General features: G+C 39.1%; 1 protein-coding gene and 2 long non-coding RNA genes across 7 annotated transcripts in view; 1 reads left to right on the top strand and 2 right to left on the bottom strand.

Moving 5' to 3' along the window:
• Positions 1 to 20,832, top strand: part of CTNNA3 (catenin alpha 3) — a 502,927-nt gene that overhangs the window by 481,158 nt on the left and 937 nt on the right. For all 4 annotated transcript variants that reach the window (XM_049810858.1, XM_049810861.1, XM_049810860.1 and 1 more), the window contains 2 exons: positions 2,221 to 2,326; positions 7,402 to 7,536. In XM_049810858.1, coding sequence (XP_049666815.1) covers positions 2,221 to 2,326; positions 7,402 to 7,536 — 241 coding nt within the window. The remainder of the gene's footprint in view (positions 1 to 2,220; positions 2,327 to 7,401; positions 7,537 to 20,832) is intronic.
• Positions 5,361 to 11,432, bottom strand: LOC126043015 (uncharacterized). Of its 2 annotated transcripts, XR_007507325.1 has the most exons (4): positions 11,009 to 11,432; positions 8,976 to 9,113; positions 7,441 to 7,534; positions 5,361 to 6,911 (listed from the first exon to the last, which is right to left on the bottom strand). It is a non-coding gene; the product is annotated as an uncharacterized LOC126043015 (long non-coding RNA). The 2 variants fall into 2 exon arrangements; XR_007507326.1 differs by lacking the exon at positions 8,976 to 9,113.
• LOC126043017 (uncharacterized) lies at positions 12,386 to 19,221 on the bottom strand. The gene is made up of 4 exons (XR_007507328.1): positions 18,992 to 19,221; positions 15,657 to 15,770; positions 14,698 to 14,836; positions 12,386 to 13,241 (listed from the first exon to the last, which is right to left on the bottom strand). It is a non-coding gene; the product is annotated as an uncharacterized LOC126043017 (long non-coding RNA).

The following is a 20,832-nucleotide window of genomic DNA, read 5'->3' as shown; positions in this document are numbered from 1 at the left end:
TTAAACACTATGTCTAACCATTTATTTCAAGACTTAGCTGTGGTTTATAGCTCGTAAGCATCCTGCCCCACATTTCGTAGAGAATGTAGTGGAGAAGAACTTGAACCATTGGTGCTATTAGGTGGCAAGTGGAGCAGAATTCTTGTCAGTCCTCATTGCTGCGTGTTCCTCTAATGGCTCTCACGGTAGCCGTATTTGTGGTGGAAAGAAATACTTTTCATTTGTTTGAAATACCTTTCTTGGGTAGAATTGGTTCATTCTCGTTAGCCAGATCCTCTGAGGGACTTGCACAGGTACGAGAAAATTGCTAATTTAATTGAACAACTTCACCTTCAAAATGCATGGCCAGCGTATCTTCAGATGTCAAAAAAGCTGCTGGCTGATACTCACAAGGATTAATTAAACAGAAATTACTTGCACTGTTATGCCATCTCTCCTTTCCCTGCTGCTTTAATTCTGGGTTGTGTTCACCTTTTGTGCCGTTTGACTGGTGGACTGGGTTGTAACTTTCCAGGAGGGTACTGGACTGCTTACAACTTGTAGAGCATCTAAAGTACTTGCTATGGACATACCTATGCCTTTGGAACTTGCCACAGTGCAAATAACAATGAAAAACTAATCAGTGGACTGAGATGGTGGGAAGGTTTAGTATGCAGTTTTACGAATTCAGTTGTGAAACTAAGAAGGAAAAACATCAGGAAAGGCAAATGAAGGGTACTGTGAAGTTTGAGTACTTAATCCTGGACACATAGGATTGCATTTGCAAATTCGTTCCCCACGTACACTGTTATTCTTCTATGAACTGGTCAATTCGCTAAATAGGTTTTCCATAAGAAACAGATACCTTTCTGTAGAAAAATAACATAAAATACCTGATTCTGAGTTGCTCCAAATGTGGGCTTCAGAAGTGAAGAATAAGGAAATTTGTAAAGTATGATTTTGTAAAGTATTTGTAAAGTATGCTTTTTCCCCCAAGGATTAACACATAGTTCTTTGCTAAGCGCGCCAATTAATCAAGAAAACAAAAGGTTAAACAACATCTGCCATATTGTGTTATCATCAGGGTCTTTTTACTGAACAAAATTTTTGTATAGTTACGTACGGTAAGATTTTTAGGCTAAACGAGTATTTTACTGGAATGGTTTGCCTTTATACGTGAAACTATATTATTTTCGAGGAAAAGGGTCTCCTCATTTGAACAAAGAAGTATAGCCATTTTTTTTTTTATGTTGTCCACTTCCTTTGTCCATTACAAAACTTGTAAATTTATATGAGGCCTTCAGGAATTAAATGTTTACATATAAAACTAAAAGTATTCCTGTCAAAGACGTTGAAATGCAAAGTTGAGTTTAGTGGGGTTGCTCACTGTATACATATGTGAATTACAATTAAGCATTGACTTCAGTTCAGCTGAAGTATTTCAACACTGAAGAAGCTGAAGCACAAGAGAATGTGAAGATAATGGTTGTCAATATCACCTACCTTAAGTATTCACATTTTACTTCTTAGTTACTAGAAACATTCTCAAGTAATTAAACTTTTTAGGTTTGTGGGGAGGTTGTACAAAAGAGGAGGTTGGCTTCTTGACAAACTGTTCACAAGAACTTTACAGTTTTCCTAAATTGAAAATTCTTCTTTGAATTTCAATTTATGAAATTATTTGGAAACTATTTTCAGATATGGCATATCTGTACTCTGAGTGGCATTTGTTAGTTGTAATTGGAGCCTTGTTCATATAGTTCCATTCAAGCTTGTGTACACCAGTTAAGTTAAAAAAAAAACCAAACTACTATTGCTCTGACCAGATATCTATAATGAGTCTCAGAATACATCACTGTGCTGAACTTTCCTTGAACATATTTACTAGAAAATTTCTGAAAGGGAAAGGAATATAAACTTCATATAACCACGGAAATAGCAAATGGCAAAATAATTAGTCTCTTAAAATCTGTATTCTCAGGATTTGGCGTGGGTTGTGCTTCCAGTATGAAAAAACTGTGTGACATCCTTCTCGTACTTCTGCATCCAGTTGATGCCAAACAGTACAAATCTGTGGGACATGAAAAACAAAACTCTTGGGGGGGGCGGGGATTTAATTAATGTTGCTTCTGTATGGATTAGTTGTTTTATTCAATTGAGTTCTTCTGTGCCTAATTTGCATGGATGTGATTTATTCTCAGTTTTTGAATAATGTAGTAAGGTTCTTGGTTTCATTTGAAGGGGTAGAGGACCACTGAAGAACACATCTGATGTAATTAATGCAGCAAAAATGATTTCAGAGTCAGGATCAAGGATGGATGTCCTAGCACGGCTGATTGCCAATCAGGTAGGTTATTTATGCAGCAGTGCATTAAACTTTGTCACAGATTAATCCATCCACAGAACCTCTAGCACCTAAGAAGGTCACTTACAAAAGTGCTTGTGACATTTTAGATCTACCTCAGATTTTCCTTTTCTTCTCAATTTCTGAAGCAATGGATATATAGATCCTGTCTTAATTGTCTGTGTCGATTCTCTTCTTCATACGTATCAATGTGTCTGTTCATATACACTTAAAACCACACATAAATATATGTGTACATGTATCACATGCATACGTACATACATTTATCTACATATGTATTTGAACATACGTGTATATTTGTGAGCTCCTTTAAGCTATGAATGCAACATTTTAGTTGTATAGTATAGTCCATTCTTGACTTCCCTGGGTAAATTACGCAGAAATAACTTGAGTTGTTTCAGGTGAGTCAGCTTAGGTGTGGGAACACAAGGTTGTTGCATTGGCTTGGAGTTCTGCTGAGCGGGCGTACTGTTTTGGACAGGTGCTAGGTCTCAGCACTGTGCTTGGTAAGATTACTGACTTTCTTCCTCTGTCTTTGCAATTATTTGTTTTCTACCCTAATCTCTATACATGGGTAATTACAGAACCTGTGCTTTTGCTTTACCTAGGTAATCTTCTATCTCTGCCCCCCAACACTGGCTGTTTCTTTCGAGTATTGATGTCAGATGGTTTCCCATGTAACTAGCCTTCTGGATAGTCTGAGTTTTGGCCTCTGCATAGCTGTAGTCTCGAGGTGATTTTTTTTTTTAGCATTTAAAAGAATTATGTATCATCATCAAATGCAAAGTGTTAGAGCTATAAGGTCCACTTTAGTTCTGTTGCATCTTTAAAACATCCAGTCACTCAAAAACTCCACCAACATACCCAAACCAGGATCTACATAGATCAATAAGCATGCTCATTTTCTGGGCTAAGACGACTGCATAGTAGCTTAGTAAATGAATACACCAAAAGCAACTTGTCACATGCAGCAGCCCTCTTTACTAAGTAGGGTTGGTTGTTTTAGGGGCAGACAGTGCCAATAGAAGAGCGTAGTGAAATGTCAGTGTGCCAGTATCGAATCTAAAGCATGTACGTTCCTAGTCTTTGTGACTGCCTTTTAGGTCCAGGGTAGCATGGTTTAGTTGCTGTCTTCCACACCCTCACATTGTCTCTCTCTTCCCCTCACTTTTGATTTTCATACACAACGCTTGCTTTTCTAATATCTGTGAAGCAGCAACAATCAATCTATTAGTGTTTTCTTTCATATTTCTCTCTGAATTCCAGGTAACAAGACAAAGAATTTCTGGTTTTGATCTATACAGTTGTGATCTGATTTGTGGCAAAACTAGGTAAAATGTCTTGATTCCCCACTTCTGATCTTGACAAATATTCTTCTAGCACATCTCTCTTTTCAAGAGCATTGCAGCATGGCTCCTTTCAAGATTTTTTCAATTACAAATTAAAATTCAAACCCATCACTGATCTATTGCAGAAAACAATGTGGTATCAAAGCCAAAGATGAGTACGCATCATAATCTCTTGCTTGTTTTAGAATAGGGAATCCAGTCTCAATGAAATATTTATTTCCTAAAATTTTCCTTCTTCTATATTATTACAGTGACTCCAGACTAGAAACATGAACAAATCAGTGTGAGGAAAAAGTAGCCATGAATCATTAGTGCTGATAATTCCTGTGTACCCTCGTAGCTGCTGGGAAATGTGATGTCATTCAAGTTATTGTAACCCTTTTACTGAATTCACTCAAATTATTTCCATTTGTCCTAGCTCCGAGCTTGCACACAGTTGATACCCTTGAGCCACCTGACCCCTGGTATTTATTCCCTGTGCCATCTAGTATGCATCTGAAATACACTAGTTAGTTAGAGGTGTATTTTAGATGTAATTTCTTATTACAAGCACAAGAAGCAAATAGGCATATACAGTTGGTTTTGTTTTTTTTAAAAAAAGATGAATCAAAGCAGCCCTTCCAGTACCTCTGTAGTGAACACAACTACAGTCATTGCTAGCCATGTGTCAAATATAGTAAAAAAGAGAATCTTGCCTTTACTCCTCCTATTACAAAGAGGCTTAATATGATCCTCTCATCTTTTAACTTCTGTAACCTTTTTTGCCCATGCCACGTCATCTTTTAACTTACAAAGCTGTTTTCTCACTGTGTTGTTTTTTTTTAATCTGCAAGGTGTTTGTAAAGACCAGCAATTCCTTTTCTCAGCTGTTATTTTGCCAAATTTCCTATGCCTGGCTCTCTTGGGGTCCTAAAATAAACTTTACATTCCTCTGGGCTACCGAATAGCTGTTCGCTGAATCTGGTCCAAACTGTAGGAATGCTGCAAGAATTTGGTGCCCAGACTGGAACGTGAATTCTGATGAGGTTTTATGAGTGCCTTTCTCAGCAGCATTAATACATTTTAGTGGAATATGTCACCTGTTGCCTTTGAGTAACATCCAAATTATGTGGAATTTTTATTCCATGTAAAAATGGATTTGCATGATTTGCTTCAAAAGTGAAAATAGATCACTCTACATTGTACCAATTTTCAAGTACCTGTTACAAGATACAAGTCCTTGCATTCTTCCTGCGCATACTTTTCTTAACACTGTTTCACCACTTGCTGTTGAGCTTAGGCTGTCCTATAAGTATTTGTTACCACTTCTGAAACTGTGCTTTAATTAGGCCACATCACAGTTGTCGCATGATTCAACAGTACTACTCTGCCTTTGTAGTTAACAGGACCACAGTAATGTATGATAGCATTTTCAGTATTCAAAGCTACATGCAAGAAAGAAAAGCCAAAACCTCGCTCTATTTCCTCCATCTAGCTTCAGACCTGAACAAGAACCCAAAAGACGCAATCACTGCTTGATGAAGATACACTGTCGTATCTCTTTGACCTTTTCCTGTTCATCAGACATTTTCAAATGAATGATTTTGGTTCACATTCCATATAATTTTAGAGAATCATAATTGAGAACTGTGGAATGACATCATTCATACAGTTTTTCTTTTAGGAGGAAAAAAACCCCCAACAAACCAGCTTGAAACTGTATTAGCAGTATTTTATAACTTGTCAGCCACAGCAGCACCTCTCTGATACACTGTTCTTCATTTCAGATTTTTATAAACCCCTCTTCCTGCGTTTGAAGGAAGGGGACACAGTATGGTATAATTAGCAGAATTCAGTTGTATTTGAGTCCGTACAGCATTTTTAAGATGACTCAGAGTTAACAACTGTGAAAATAATTACAGTACCACATCAACATAAAACTAGGCAAATTAATCACAAGTACATTGATAATAAATTTAGTTTAAAATAAGATTGTTTCAAATTCATGGTCAAATTTGTGACCTGAAAGCCATAAGATAATTAAGGCAGTTAGTACATCCTGGTTTTAATGCTGTGTGCTGTAGATTAAGATCTTTATTAAAAGCCGCCTCAGTATTCCAGTTGTTTTGCACCAGGAGATGCTGGTCCACTATGATCCCAGTAAGACAGGCACTCGGACTCTCTGAGATGTCATTTAAAATGCTGTTTGTCAGAGCTAACACTGTAAGGAAAGAATAGCGTAGATAATCCTACATCCCTTTCAGTGGTGGGAACCCCAGGTGGTGTAGCAGTGAATGGGCCTTGGAGCCATCCACAGCATGCTGGGCAGACCTTCTCTGTAGAAGAGATTCCCCCATTTTGGTCATTCGAGCTATTACGGGATTCTCTTACAATGAAACAACTCTTATTTATCATCTCCACTGTCAAACGGGATGTTGACACGAGAACTCCTTTCTGCAGTCCTAGAGAAAGGCAAGGATATGCCGGTGTCCCAATCACCACTACCAAGTGGGAGCTGCCCGCAAGCTCCTCTGCTGCCGTACATGAGCTAGGTGTATGCCGCGGACGAGGGATTTGTGCACCACAGCACAGCCCAGGCCTGGCCCTACTCAGGTTAACTGCTGTGTGGGTCACTTAACTCCTCCATGTACAGTGGTTTCTCGGTTAGGATCAATACAAGGCAATAAAAAGTTAACTACTTTCAAATTCTGGAAGTGTAGGGATCAGTATGAAACATGTCTTGCTCTACAGAACCAGGCAGTCTCCTGACTTAGAAGCTGATTTCATGTACTTCAAAAAAAGCTTCCCTGAAAGTAAAACTAAAAAGGCATCTTTTCTTTAAAGTGACCATATTATAATGTAAGTACAGCACACAGGCTAAAAACACGTCTGAAAAACTGTAGGGATCTATTTCTTACTTATGCTGACTTTTTACAGCTGCAGTAGCACAATAGGGACTCACCGTTCACCTCAAGATCCCTTTATACTGCCAGAGCAATGAAAAGCAGCTTTAGAACAAATGCATACCAGGCCTTAGGTGTCTAGCCTGGTACTCACAGAGCGGCATTTCCCCTCCAAGTATTTTGGGAGTTCACAGAAGTGAGGGTAGAAGGATGCAATTTTTTATAAAAAAAACCCTGTGTTGTTAAAAGTATTGAAATCGGTGAGTTTTCTGTAGGACATTCTTATTTTCCTGTTCCCACTGATAGAGAAGATCCGCTGATAAAGTTGAATAAACTCTGAATGAAACACAAAAAAACAGAGATCATATTATAAGACATAGATCATATTATAAGATAAAGAATAATTTCATATAAACATTAAGATTGCTCTGCATTTATGCTTGTATTTGCCCACATAAGTATCACTGTTAATGTAGGTATCTGCTTAAAAAGAAATCATAACCTATTAGGAATAGAAGGGAAAGTAATTATTCCATACATTAAAGAATTTGTTTCGAAATACTGCTAAGGCAAGCACAGCAGTGTTAAATAAAAAGTGAATATGAGGAAGTTTAGGATTTTTCTGAGCTCCTCCAATTATTTTGTTAAAAAGCTTCACAAGAGGAATGAACTGTGCAACCTGATATAGCTGTAGTGAAAAGCAAGGCTACACTTGCATACACAATTTGAATACTCCTCAGTGAAGTATTAACCTGATGTCTGAGAAAAAAGTCTGAATCTGCAATTGCTGAAATGCATTATTAACTGTTCTTTTCTTAATCTTCAGTGTCCAGACCAATCATGCAAACAGGATTTGTTGGCTTACCTAGAACAGATCAAGCTGTACTCCCATCAGCTCAAAATCTGCAGTCAAGTTAAAGCAGAAATTCAGAATCTAGGTGGAGAGCTCATCATGTCTGCTGTAAGTAGAAAAATGGTATAAATTACTCCATTAATCACATTACGTCTTAAATCTGAGTTGTGCTTTCCTGTGCTTGCGAGGTGTTCCCATGTAGTCCTGAATCTCGTTTTATTCCCCACTGTTTTTTACACTCACTTAACACAGAGAATCTGAGACAGTGAAGTGTGAGACTGGTGGCTTAAAAGAAACAGTAATCCCTTGTGTTTGTTTGTTTTTTATTATTTTCTTATTTTAAATTCTCAAAATATTATTATTTCTCCCTGTTATTCTGGGGTGATTTGGTTTTAAGAACTGTAACGTATTTTAAGATAGTGGGTCATTTATTTAACATATATGGAGTATGCGTGTATGTACACAAAAAGAAATCCCCAGAGATGTACTTCAGAAGGAAATGATGAAGGATATTCTACACCTCTACAGAAATAAAGGCAATTAAGAGCAAGGTGACTTGATTCTTGAGTAGATTTCTTCATTTTGCATTAATTTAAGAGTCATTAGCTCGATTACAGCTAAGTATCATTAGCCATGGAAAAGACACCATTGTTTATGATTTTGTGGAACTTTTATGCACTTCTCAGCACTAATCTGATCATGGGTATTCATATAATGCCTTCACCTTCACAATTTCTTTGATTGTTAGTGTTGTTACCTGTAGCATACGGGATTATGATTTCAAGACAGAAAATCTGCTAAATGGTACAAAAAACAGGTAACAAAAGCTTCCCACCCCACATTCTTACTATTTACATACTTTCCTCTTTATGATAACTTCACATTCACATAGTCAGGAATATATGTATCACTAAAACTATTAGTACATTTTATATGGTTTATAAACTAATGCAAAATGAAGCCTCTATTGCTGATGTGAGATTTGAAACACTTATTTTTGTAGGATATTTTTGTTGGCTATTTAAATGATAATTCAGAGACCGTATTTAAATCTCTGGAACCTACAGGTAAGTGATTTTGAATTGAATGTATACTTTCTGAAGCAAATACTTCTTTTCACTTGGGTTGTAAATGAATCACCTTTACCTTCATTATCTGTTTGTTCTTTCTTTTTTCAAGCAGTTCCATGAGCAGTGTGGGTTAATAAAGCCAAAAGTCATTGTTTCATGCCCTTTGTGATTGTCCTTTGCTATCGTTGCTCTCAACTTCCCCATGTTGTCTTTAACCTACCCCCAATGGTCCCACACAGCAGAAATCCACGTATCCCTCTGTGCTTAGAGGCCTTGTTTCAGTACTTCGTTCTCCCACTCACCTGCACATAAACTGTTTACATCGTTCTTAGAGTATTAGTGCTTTTTACCCCAACTTCTGTGCTTCTGATGTGCTCCCCCGATCATGATAGATAGATAGATAGAGCGAACACTAAATCTGCCACAAACCTGCCCCAAAGTCCACTACAGCTGTGCCACAAGCAGCTGGCCACCCACTTCAAAGCCAGCAAGAATTGGGCTGGCTGTCTTTTCCTCTCTGGGACCTCTCGCTTGGGACTCTTTTTTTCCTCTATACAGTCTCTGATTTTGTGATCTGGTAGAGATTTATTATTTGTCTTTGGCATTCTTGTGGCTCTGTGAAATTTTGAAATCTGAGGTTAGTTAACTAGCAAGTTAAAAAGTTACTGGAGGATTGACAAAGGAACAAATGCACAACACAAAGAGATAAACTTGATTTGCTTACAAAACTATTTAAAAGATACAGCTTCTTGCACATCACAATGTGTATCTGATTTGAATTGTCCACTACTTTGGCAAATTTGGATTCACATGGATCCTTGACCTGCAAAAATCTGCGTACCGCCCGATGAATACATTTTGTAATTTTCCTGGTCCCGTTTCCATTATTGACCGCAACTGATTGGTGGACTTGCTGGAAGACATTTTGGAAGCCTCGTTTGGTTCTTGCTCTTTTGTTTCTCCTGCTGTAATGATACTCACGTTGTTTTCTTTACCATTTTATTGTGCCACCCCTCTGTCAACAGTGGCAAGTACGTAATCCTGGTGCAAAAATTAGAATTCTAAAAATGAAAACCCAAACTCAACTTCATTCATAATCCCAGAGAGATGACTATATAGATCTTAATCCTATTTCAGGGAAGGAGGATGAGGACATATATTGTGTGCATCCAGAAACTCCAGTTCAGGAAAGCAGTTACTTGTTCAAATAAATGCTTAACTTAGCCCCAGTTCAATAAACACACTTAAACAGGTTCTTAGCTTGGAGTCAGTGGAAATTAAGAACGTGCTTAGAGTCCTGGACAGTTTTGGAAGTGTTTGTAGAGTCGAGGTGAGACACTGTAAATTCTGGTTGTTACTCTGTTAAAGCAATCTTGGAAAATGCTCCAACAGTGACTGTATTTTTTTCTTAAATATGGGTGATACGGTTAGCCCTATAAAAGAGAGAAAAACTGCCAGCCAATGCTCCAAGAGATCTGCGCTCTCAACCAAAGCCTTTAAAGTCAGTGTAGACACCTGTTTGGTATTGGTGCTTATAAAATTTTTTTCTAAAATTAAAAAAAAAAAAGTCTCACTGGTTTAAATCTCTGTTATTAGGAAGGGGAGGGGATTCATGATTGATTGTGCACAACTGTCCCTTTTCAATTAAAATTGTGGTTATGTGAAAATTCAACTACAACATTCTGTGATGGCTTTCCTTATAAGGCTTGTCTTAATCTATATGTAAATGAACTATTTGTGTTTGACTTGCTTCAATTTTAGGAGAATATGGGAATTAAAAATACTTTGTATGGATAAAGTGATAAGCAGAGACGGAAAGAAATGCAGTACTGATACAACATGCCTGATGATTGAATTGCTTTTTTAAAAAGCTGGAGCACATTCTTGCTTTGAAAGTCCATGTGGGGGCTTAAGAATTTGGTCATGTAGGTTAGTGGCCTTGGAAAAAGTGAAAAAACAAAGTTCTCCATAGGAGAGCACAGAGGTTATCTATCTCCCCTGCCACACACAATCATATGCAGACGTACACAAGATCTGGGAGCATAGTAAGGAGAAAACTCTTTCTATAGTGGACAGAATATCTGTGCCCTGATTATCTGTCAAGTGTCTGCTCAGGCAGATGAATTTCACTATTCTAGCCAAAAGGGTTTTTTTATAGTTTATGCAACACTGCTAAATCTTAAGATTTTGTTCACATGAAATCAATAGCAAAGTTCTTTTTTCTAGGAGTCAGGACTGTAGCTGGAACAGGAGTATATTCTCCCCAAGTCCTGATCATCTCTCATATATCTATTTATGCTAATAAAGAATGAGAACCAGAAAAAGAGACATCAGGCATGATTAAGAAAAAAAGAGCACATGCCCATGCAACTGGTAAAGTTTTCATTATGTATTAAGAAACCCCATGACTCTCAGAGTATCTGAAACTGTATCCATCATCTGGATAGTGAAGATCTGCAACAGGAAAAAGTGTATTAGAAAGGGCATAATTAGAAAGGAAATAATTGTACTTGCAGGTTGCTCCATTTTTTGCTTTCACTGTTTCGCTGCGATTTCTCTCTTCTGTACCCATGTACATACATGTCTGCTCCAGATTGAACTACCCGATTCGTGGGTATCCCTCAGCTGTCTGCTCCTTGCAGTTCCCTGTCTGGCTCACGAGCTGCTATAGGTGTATGCAAACAGAAGAGCTGAGGAGGAAAGCCCCTCTCCTGTGAGAAATTACAGATTTCCACATTCAGATGACTAGTATCAACTTCCACACTGGCAAGTCAACTCTGCTGTAGAAAGTGAGAATGATGGAGCAAAAGCTGGTGACAGACCATAAATCCACACATAAAAGCACTGTTGTACAGGTATAAGATGGCACTTACATCCACCCCACACTTCCCTTTCTCTAACAGTAAGAACTGTGGACAAGGATCTCAGATTTAAATTGGCCTTAAGAAATTTTAAAATTTGTTCTCCTCATAAGAAGAGTAGCGGTTCATGAAAAAAATCCTCTAATGAAGCCTAAAGACCAAGTCAGAGGAAAGAACAGAGGGATAAAGAGCAGAGGCTATAGTCTTACTCTATCATGTATTTGTAGACCTGTAAAAGAAAGAACAGCCTTCGTGAATTAGAGCTAAGTCACAGCATCTGTCTTAGTATCCTCTTCTGAATGAAGCTATGGAGGAGAAAGTAAAGTAGACATAAAATGGCCTTACAGATTAACCTTGTATACTACTATGTAACAGTGGTCAGCAATGCCATGGTATAAGAGCACCTCTATCTCTGTGGACGGGAAAACAGATTCTCATCTACCGAAGCACTGTACCTAAGGAGGTGCTGGTGACTGCCAGCATAGTTCAGTTCGGGACTGACTTACTCCCATGACAACAAAGAGCATTATGCATATGAAAAAGTCGGTTGTAATCCACAAACACAGCTCGCACTCATCTGTATGACATCATCCTCTTCAGTTGTTTTTCATCTCTGGCCCCTGTGCCCTTGTCCTTGTCTTCCCTCTACACTCCTCTGACAGCCTCCCCGGAATGTTTCTTCCTCAGTACCCCTGCCATATTCCTAGTGTGGTTAGACAGGCCATTTTCCCTGGGGCAGTTGGCTTGCTTCCGGGAGTATCCAGCTGATGGTCCTCCTACCTGCTCTCCTCAATTAGTGGCTTTTTGACTTCAGGCCATATAATCGTGTAGTCTCTTATTGCAGTTAGGTGGACACCTGCCTTTCTCACTGCCCTTCCTGAGCTCCAGCGCCTTCACTCCAGCCAGCGGCGCAATGCTCAGAGCCCCAGTTATAGTGGTTGTAAAGGGTCATGAACAGAAAAAGAGAGGGAGAGGTGTGACTCGTTGGCTTCTAATTCTTCATTCACTGTGGGTTTGGTTTTTTAATTCATGAAAAATTTCCTTGATAAGTATTTAGTCTTTCATGCTCCCATAAAATACTTACATTTTTAAATAATGCAGCTAGCATTGCCAGTTCGTAAGCTGCACAAGTAAAAATGGTGAGGATTCACTAAGTCTTCACTAGGTGTGATTAAACAGGAAATGGACAATAAATTTGTGCCTCTTCAGGCACAATATAATGGGGTAAGATTTGCAGTATGCAGATTGACAGTAATTGCATTCATTTATGTAGATAATCCGATAATTCATTTACAAGTACTGCACAATGATAGGCTTGCACGTTGCCAGCTTGCTTTTTTCCCCAACAGTGGCTTTAAATAAAGAGAATTTGTATCGCAGGGCAGAAAATTAACATATCCTATATGCAAGCATCGTGCGCTCTGACTTCTGCCAGGCAGTTCTGTTTTGTGCTATTTGTAGTCATTATCTCCTTGTATTTCATTTCATATTGGCAAGGGAGACAAAGCTTTTTGGCCTTAAAAAAAGAAACAGAAATCTGGAAGAGAGAGTTCTCAGAATTTGATAAGAAGCATAGAAAAGCTCTCCCAGGTTAGCCAGCCTTACCTGTGCATCAGAGGCTGTTTCACTCTATTTTTCCTGCAAATGTCTCATTTGATTTGCTTTGATTCTTCCTATTGGTATCTCAAGAACGAGACTTAAACAGTGACATAAGTCCACTTTTGTGCCAAATGTTGGTGCTTTACTACTTCTAACTTCATGCTTCAAGGCTGGATTTAAACGTCTGTTGCGCTTACCGAGTTACTGATGACTTCCCACGCAGTTAAATCAAAAGTTGCCTGTACAATATTGCTAAGGCTGTGTTTCAGCTGTGAAGGCGATACTGCAAGTAAAAAAAAACACATGGAGTCAAAGCTATAAGCTAGCACGTAGAAGAATACAAGGTAGGGTATCTGTAGGTGCCACCAGGCTTTTGGCTGACACAGTCCCAATCCTTGGATGATCATACCCCAGGAAAATCGTGTCTCGGCCAGCATGCAAGTACTGTGGCAGCCGGCAAGCTGCTCAACCAGCACCTTTGTTGCAGTTGGAGGTTTTCAGTTACTGCTAGAGAGGAGCCACACAGCAAGAGCTAGCATTTTGCTGAACTCTTCAAGAGCTGCTGCTATGGCAGGGGAGGAGATAGGGAGCAGCGCATTTCAGTTCCTTTTAGGATTTCTGATTGGGTTTGCTTTTTCTGCCTAAAACAGAAGGGAAGGTGGGCAGAATGGCTTCCTAGCTGCAGCTCCTGTAGGACTGAAGAATGGGAGCAAAGGGCTAAGCAGCAAGTTGGCAATCGTATTGAAACATTGGCCACTGTCACAGCCCACTTGATTTATTCTAGGTAGACAGTTTGTTCCACTGACTTCAGTACTGCTGTCCTGCTTTTACTGCTGTGCGACCTTCAGTGAAAAAATTTCTCTTTCGCCTTGCTTTCAGTCCATAGGTGCTGTTCTGACAAAGCTGATGCCTGCATGTGCCACAGGCACAGCTACTGCTCCTTGTTCAGACAGTTTGTTTCACTTGCTGGTATTTCTTCATGTCACTGAACTTGTAGTTCAGTTTGAACTAATGTTGGAAGGCTACTTGCAGGGCCTTATACTATGCATAAAATGACTTCTTATATTGCTGTTTGATTCTGAAAATATTAAACTGCTAATTTTCTGTAAGTTGACGTTAACCTCTAAGAGCTGGTATATTATTTTAACATTTTCTTTTACTGAGAGTTGACAGAGATGTTTCACTGTTGTTTGGGTTTTTAATGCAATAACGCTACATCTTTCACTGCTCTTGTCTAGTGTATGCCAGTAGGTGTGTGTATATAGAACTCCTGCCCTTTGGAACCAAAGCAAGGGATGTTTTTTCATGTTAATTTCTTAGAGACAGCTCTGTTGCTATTGCTTTCTAAACTGCATCTACCAGGAAAAACTAATTTAAAGCAGCAAGAAGTATTACTGGTAATGTACACTAGAAGACACTCACCTTTTCCTAATAATAATTACTTTGCTAATTAGTAAAATCAGGATGTATTTTATAGTTCTTAACCTTAGCGCATGTAAAAGACTATTGCAGCGAGCACTCTGTTTCTTCGCAAACTAAACCAGCTGATGGAACAGCAAGGAAAGGATTTGTATTAAACCATCATTCTGTTTTTCTCAAGGATCTGTTTTTTATAAAATAGTTTTCTTAAAACCTTCCCGCAAGTGAAAGCAGCAGTACTTGGGAGGGACTGAGCTAACCGCGTGTCGAAGCGTACGTTCCATTATGGTGTTTCAGGGAAACGGTTTTACAGTACTTACGTAAGTTGTTTATCATTTCACTTGGACGCAGGGCCTGGTCTAATTATAGGACTTAATTTCAGGTCTTTGAATCCTATACAGCCTGAGGCAGATCCTGGTAATGGTTAGTTATTTAGTTCATTAGATTCTATTTCCCCACCTGAAAAATAGGTAGAATGCAGAACAAACCCAAAATACCCTTGAGGTGTATAACGTAATTACTAGATAGACAGGCAGAGATAGATAACCAACAGAATAGCCACATTTTTAGGAAAACTCAGCTCATTGAAAAGAAACACCCCCAGATTACTTGCCCAAATGGTGAAGCAGATTTCCTGAGGCCAGTTCCGCAAATTGGGATGAAATCTCTCCCAAATCCCACAGGGAGGAGAGAGCATGGCAAAGGAGAGGTGAGCAAAACGCCGAGGGAACAGTTTCCAGTAATGGGAAAAAAGAATCGCAATGGCACATCTCCCTTTGGCTTATTTTATGTATAACCTGTACTGGGATTGAATCCATGACAGGTTTTATGGATCATCTGGCAATTATATGAAGAAACATGGTAGTTAATGAAGTGCTTCCAACTCTTGAACATTCTCCTGTGCTTTCTTGAACACCCATCTTCTGGTCTCACTGTTTCACTAAGATCTCCATTTTCATTAAAATGAAATTGTTGGTGGAGAAGAAACTGCAGAAATGTAAACAACATCCTTGGCTCAGAAAACAAGGCAAGTAACTAGTGATAAAATCCTGGCCCAGGCCAAGGAAAACTCCAGTGTCTTCAACAGTCAGGATTTCACTCTTAACAATTTACCTGTTTGGATTGTTCTGCTACTTCTAATCTTAAGGGATTAAATCACTTCATTTTATATAGCAACCTTAGTGAAAGACCCTAAAATAATTCACAACAGCAAATTGTTACACATAGTAAAAAAGTGGGGAAAAAAATGAAAAGCACAATGTGATTAAGTATTCCTTACCTTAAACGCAGCACTACTTAGAAGCTCACTACTCTTCATAGAAACGTAGAATTCGTCTTATTTTCAGTAGTAGTTGTCAAAGAAATAAAAATTCAGTCTTAGTCTTTCGGTATACTGTAACAAAGGAAATTTGCTTCTAGGAATGTATTTAAACCTAGCGGTTCAATTGAGATAAATTTTTAATACTTGACCTTGTTTCCAAAAGAATTTTAAGTTCAGACTTCCAACACTGATTAAAGAACTGTGAGTATGATATTCAGTTCTTTAGTTTTCATCTGTATGAAAAATGAAAGTCTGGTTGAACTGTAAATAGGACTTGGGAGATTGTAAACAGCCAATTGATAAATCCGTGCTCAAATAGTAAAACTGCAGTTCCCTGCAAAAAAATCTATGCTCACAGCAGACCAATCAAGAGTATCACAACTGGGGTTCCAGCAGACTGGCACGTTATGTATCAAGAAGTGTTTTGCGAGTATTGTTTTGCGTAGTCTCTTGTACAGCTTTATTCCAGAGGGCCGTTGTCTGCTACTTCTTTATGTCAGACAGTGTCTGCAGATCTAAGCAAAGAATGTGAGTGGGAGAGTGACTTCATGTGCTTTGAGAATAAGGAAATTCTGTATTTGATTAACTGCTACAGAAACAAGTCGTACTGACACATGACAAGGCTACACTGTTCCTAGTACACTGAACAGAAAATACTTTGACAGAGAAAGAGTTTCTTCAAATTCTAACGTACAATTCTCTTAATCATTCTAAATACTAAGCAAAAATAACAGACCGTATCAGTTACTACATTGTTAAACTCCTTATAGTAATGGATTGCTACTACTGCCAAGACATTAAGTTATTTTACAAAAATGTGAAAAATACAATGCATGTAAACAAATTGAAAATTAAGTTTCAAAATTCAGTTTTTTCGGAACTCCCTTCAGCTTTGTTATTCAACGGAGAGATTGCTTACTTGCACGCAGGACTCCTTACAGAACAGGAATGGAAGTGCTGGAGACAGGAGAGTCGATTTGAGCATAAGTGCTGCCAGTGGGGTTTTTGGTGGAGGAGGGATTTGGGTAATTGTTTAATTACTGTCTTCAGGTCTCTATCTTGTGTGGTTCACCACAATGTGAAGTTAGAGTGGTTGTAGAATCATTCTGTATTCCTTTTGCAATGGAAACAAAGTACTAACGCTCGTAGGATAGATGACCTATTTAAACGAGGAACAGCGTGGCAAGGGATGCTTTTCCTAAATCCTTTAATGAATTACTGTCTTGACTGATACAGTCAGACCTGTGAAATGTGGAGCCGGGAACGTTGTGTCTCCATGGAAAGTGCCAAAAGAGGAAAAGTGGGAGTCAAGCAAAAATAAACAGCTTTTATTTTGGGGTTGGTTGGTTGGTTTGTTTTGCTAGTGAATCTTTATGTACCACTTGCTACACAGTGAAGAGTTTGCAGCTACATCTCTCTAAATGAAATGAACTTAAATGCTCAATGAATATTTTACCTATCTTTCATTTATGCCAAGTTTCATTTCATCAGTTTTCCTAGATATAAGACCTTGAAGAGCCTGCTGAATATCTGAGATAAAAGCATCCAAGTGAAGCAGTCCTTGAGTACATTAGATTTATAGAAGAACAATAGATTTACACCAAACTCTGTAATGTTACTGGCAACGAAGTATAAAAAGAGCTGCTCTCTGGAGACAAAAGATTAAATGTGTGGCCTGATTCTTACCATCTGTAAGATGTCCAAAAACATCTTCTAAAAGCTTCTCCAGAATTTTGAATGCAGTTAAGAAATACACCCCCCACCCCCAATAACCACATTTTCTTGATCACGGTGGTGTGGTGAAGGAGCTGTGGACTGGTCCACAGCCACAGCCTTTTTGTGAAAGGAGCTACAGATGCCAGAATGAGGTGATAACTAACGTTTCCCAGGAGATGAAAGGCAAGTAATAATGGTTTCCTAAAAGGATTCCACTTCATTATCCGTATTTCACAGTATAAACTAGAGTCACAATAAAAACTAGATGAAGTTTTGGACAACCTTTATCCTGCCTGGATGCTGCTACCGATTTCTTCTAGAAGCTTTTTTTCCCTTCCATGTGAACAGGTTTTTTTTTTTTTTTTTTTCTCCCCACTCCTGGAGCAGCAGTCACTAGACCTGCCACTGACAGCCCAGCTTGCTGCCCAGCCTGCCATCCTCCTAGTGTGGCTCTAACTCCAGGCAACTTTCTAAAAATGGAAGGATTACAGACAACTTCAGGGAAAAAAACCCCTGCCCCTTAGCCCATACACCTGCCGTAGAACCAAAACTCTCCTCTCTTTTACCCTCTCTGGCACACAGCAGCTTCATAGTGGTGTTACTACCCAGCCAATGCTGGAAAAGTGAGTGTGTATGATGCCACTGGTACTGACCATTGGGGAGGGGGGGTGTACGTGTGAACATTATTCAAAGCTCTTAAGAAGCTGTCAGGATCGTGGTGACGTCAGCTGTTCCAGAAAACAACAGATAATTAAAATTTTGTGTGTGTATGTGTGTCTGTGTCTAATTAATCCTCTGGTTAGCATAAAACAGGTCATGGGAAACTTTTGTTTTTCTCTCCTCAGTCCTTCTAACCAAGTAATATATATTGTGAGGCCGAGTATTCAGCAGTTTGAAATGTGGACAAGATGTCAGTTGCAGCGAGTTAATGCTACACCACTAGTCGGCCTCCCTAGGAAAAGGGATATGCTGGGACTGACGAGGTATCAGGCCTCTGAGCAGAACACCTTACTGATAGCCTGGAAGTTTATAAAAAGTTTGGTTTAAAAGCAGCATTGGAAATAAGCTTTAGGCTTGGAGGTCACCACATGCTTTGAATTTCATGTCAAATTGTATCACAAAAACTATGTTGTACTGCTTAACCTAGCAGAGTGCCTCGCAGCCTGCTGCCCTGAAGTTCAGTTCATAAATCATGGGCCCAAATTCCTTGCTGCAGCAAGGAATGAACTTCAGAGGCCTTTACTTCTAGAGGGAAATTTTACACTTTTTCATGGAATGTAGAGCTAATTTCAGTTTGCTATCACAAGTATGTGTGCATTCAACCAGCCACTAAGTATTTTAACTTGCAGGAGGGGCGAGGGGGGTAGAATTAATTAGTAAGGGTCTTTTGGCACTTCTGGAGAGAAGCAGTAGACGTGATACTAAGTGGAGGGATTTTCTGCCAGTTCAGCGGCATTTCCAAATTGTAACTAAATCCAGCCCACTGGCTGTGGTTTTATTATTGCCTTATTTGCATTTGTGTGTACGTGTATCAAATGTGCACAATCAACTTGAGGACAGACAGTAATACTCCTCACCTGATCTTCATTTGACCTGGCAAAGGGGAGAAGACCTTGAACCTTTCTTAATGACTCAGTTTGCAAATCTGCATGTTGCAAAAGACTGCGCAATTAGGCTGGATGACGAAGTGCAAGATCATTCTCCCACTAAAACTGATGGCCCTTTTAGAGAACTGTCTTCATTGCTTTTACAGAAGACAAGTGTTTCAACAAAGAGGATGTTTAGAAGTTGAAATGTAGTCTCTCCAGTTATATGGAGTAATTCTACTATTTTTACATGCAAACCATAGTGGGCTTTCCTAGTGTTGACATATATGCAAGTGACAAATATTGCTGAACAATGTGCTTGGAGCATGGAAGTGTGTGCACGCACACACATACTCCCTAGAAAGTAGACTGTCTTGTCCTAAAAGCAATATTACTCTCGTCCTGGCACACTGATGTAAATTTGGCTTTCAACACTCCTCTTCCCTGTTGGGGGAGGATGTCATAAGGCAGCAGGCAGCTCAGGTAGAATGTATTTATTTAAATACTACTTATAACAAAAATTACTTTAAATAAATGGTAACTGTATTAAATACTAAATAATATTTAAATAATAAATATGTAAAATAGGGCTTTCCTGAAGGTATTCACACTGGAGATTCCTTTCCAAATTGAAATTGTCAGCCTTGTAATTAAATAGGAGTGTGGTGTCATCTCTCAAGATAAAAAGCTACTCATTTAGGTCACTGAGGTGATTTATGCCCAATATTTGTCCCTAGCAGTTCTTTGGTGCACTATGACCACAGCAAAGATCCCTGAAGTTACCCTGAATAATAATAATACCTGAAGGCAGCCTCTGTTTCAAGCAAATAAATCCAAAAGAAATCTAATGGTACAAAAAGCAGTATGCTCAAAATGAAATATGGCATCACTCAGCTGTTAACCAACCGTGTCAAAAAAAAGTTTCCCATATGACCAAAAATAAAATCATAAACATTTCACCTAAATTGGTATAATTTTTTTCCTGTTTGACTGCACTGGACATGTGGTGATACCTTCTGAAGTGCCTGGGGTGGCATACAATGCCTAACATTACCCACAGCTGTAGCAAATGTCCACAGAGCAATTCTCTGCTCTTGGCTTTTACGACCACAAGTGGTGGAAGGACACCTTCCCCTCCCCAGCCACCAGGTCCTCCCCTTTTGTGTGTTTGTTGTCCCTATTACTTCTGAAGGGATGAGCCCAAGCCTTATCAGTCTCTGTTTTGAGAAAAAACCCAACCACGCTTGTTCTCATTTCCAAGGGCTGAAGTAATACTGATGGCCAATTACAGGCATCACTTCTTTTGCCAGTGTTGGCCTCCTGTCACATACTTGCGCTTGTTCCTGCTTTTGTCAAGCCGTAGCCGCTGAGATCATAGCTCTCCCCATCAGAGTAGTAACTCTGTTCTGCAAACAGTCTGCTTGAAATCTCTTCCTGGAGCACAGCATTGGACCACACTGGTGCCTAGAGTTTGAGATTAAGATTCTCTGGGGAGGGTTAACACGGAATAAAATGCCTCTACTCAGTACAGATCAGAGGATCATTTTTGCCATTTGCACAGTGCTACTAGCCTCTAGCTAGGCTGCCCAAGTCCTTGGGGCTGAGGAGGTGATTAAGGCAGTGAAGCGTCCCCAGCAGTGCAATCGGTGAGTTTGCTTGTATTGCACTCCAGAGCAGTACGGCAGAGCCAACTCCCTTGTTAAAGCTGTCATTTTTTTATTCCAGTTAGCAGATTTTCTGTTGGTTCCTATTTCCATGCGTATTGAGGGAAAAATGCCTTTGCTTTATTGCTTGTATGCCTACATAGTATGCTGAAGATGGTAGTAGGTGAT

Source organism: Accipiter gentilis, chromosome 9 (genome assembly GCF_929443795.1).
Source record: "Accipiter gentilis chromosome 9, bAccGen1.1, whole genome shotgun sequence".
Taxonomy (NCBI): Eukaryota; Metazoa; Chordata; class Aves; order Accipitriformes; family Accipitridae; genus Astur; species Astur gentilis.
The sequence above is the reverse complement of the archived record's forward strand: the minus strand, read 5'-3'. Positions and strand labels throughout refer to the sequence as shown.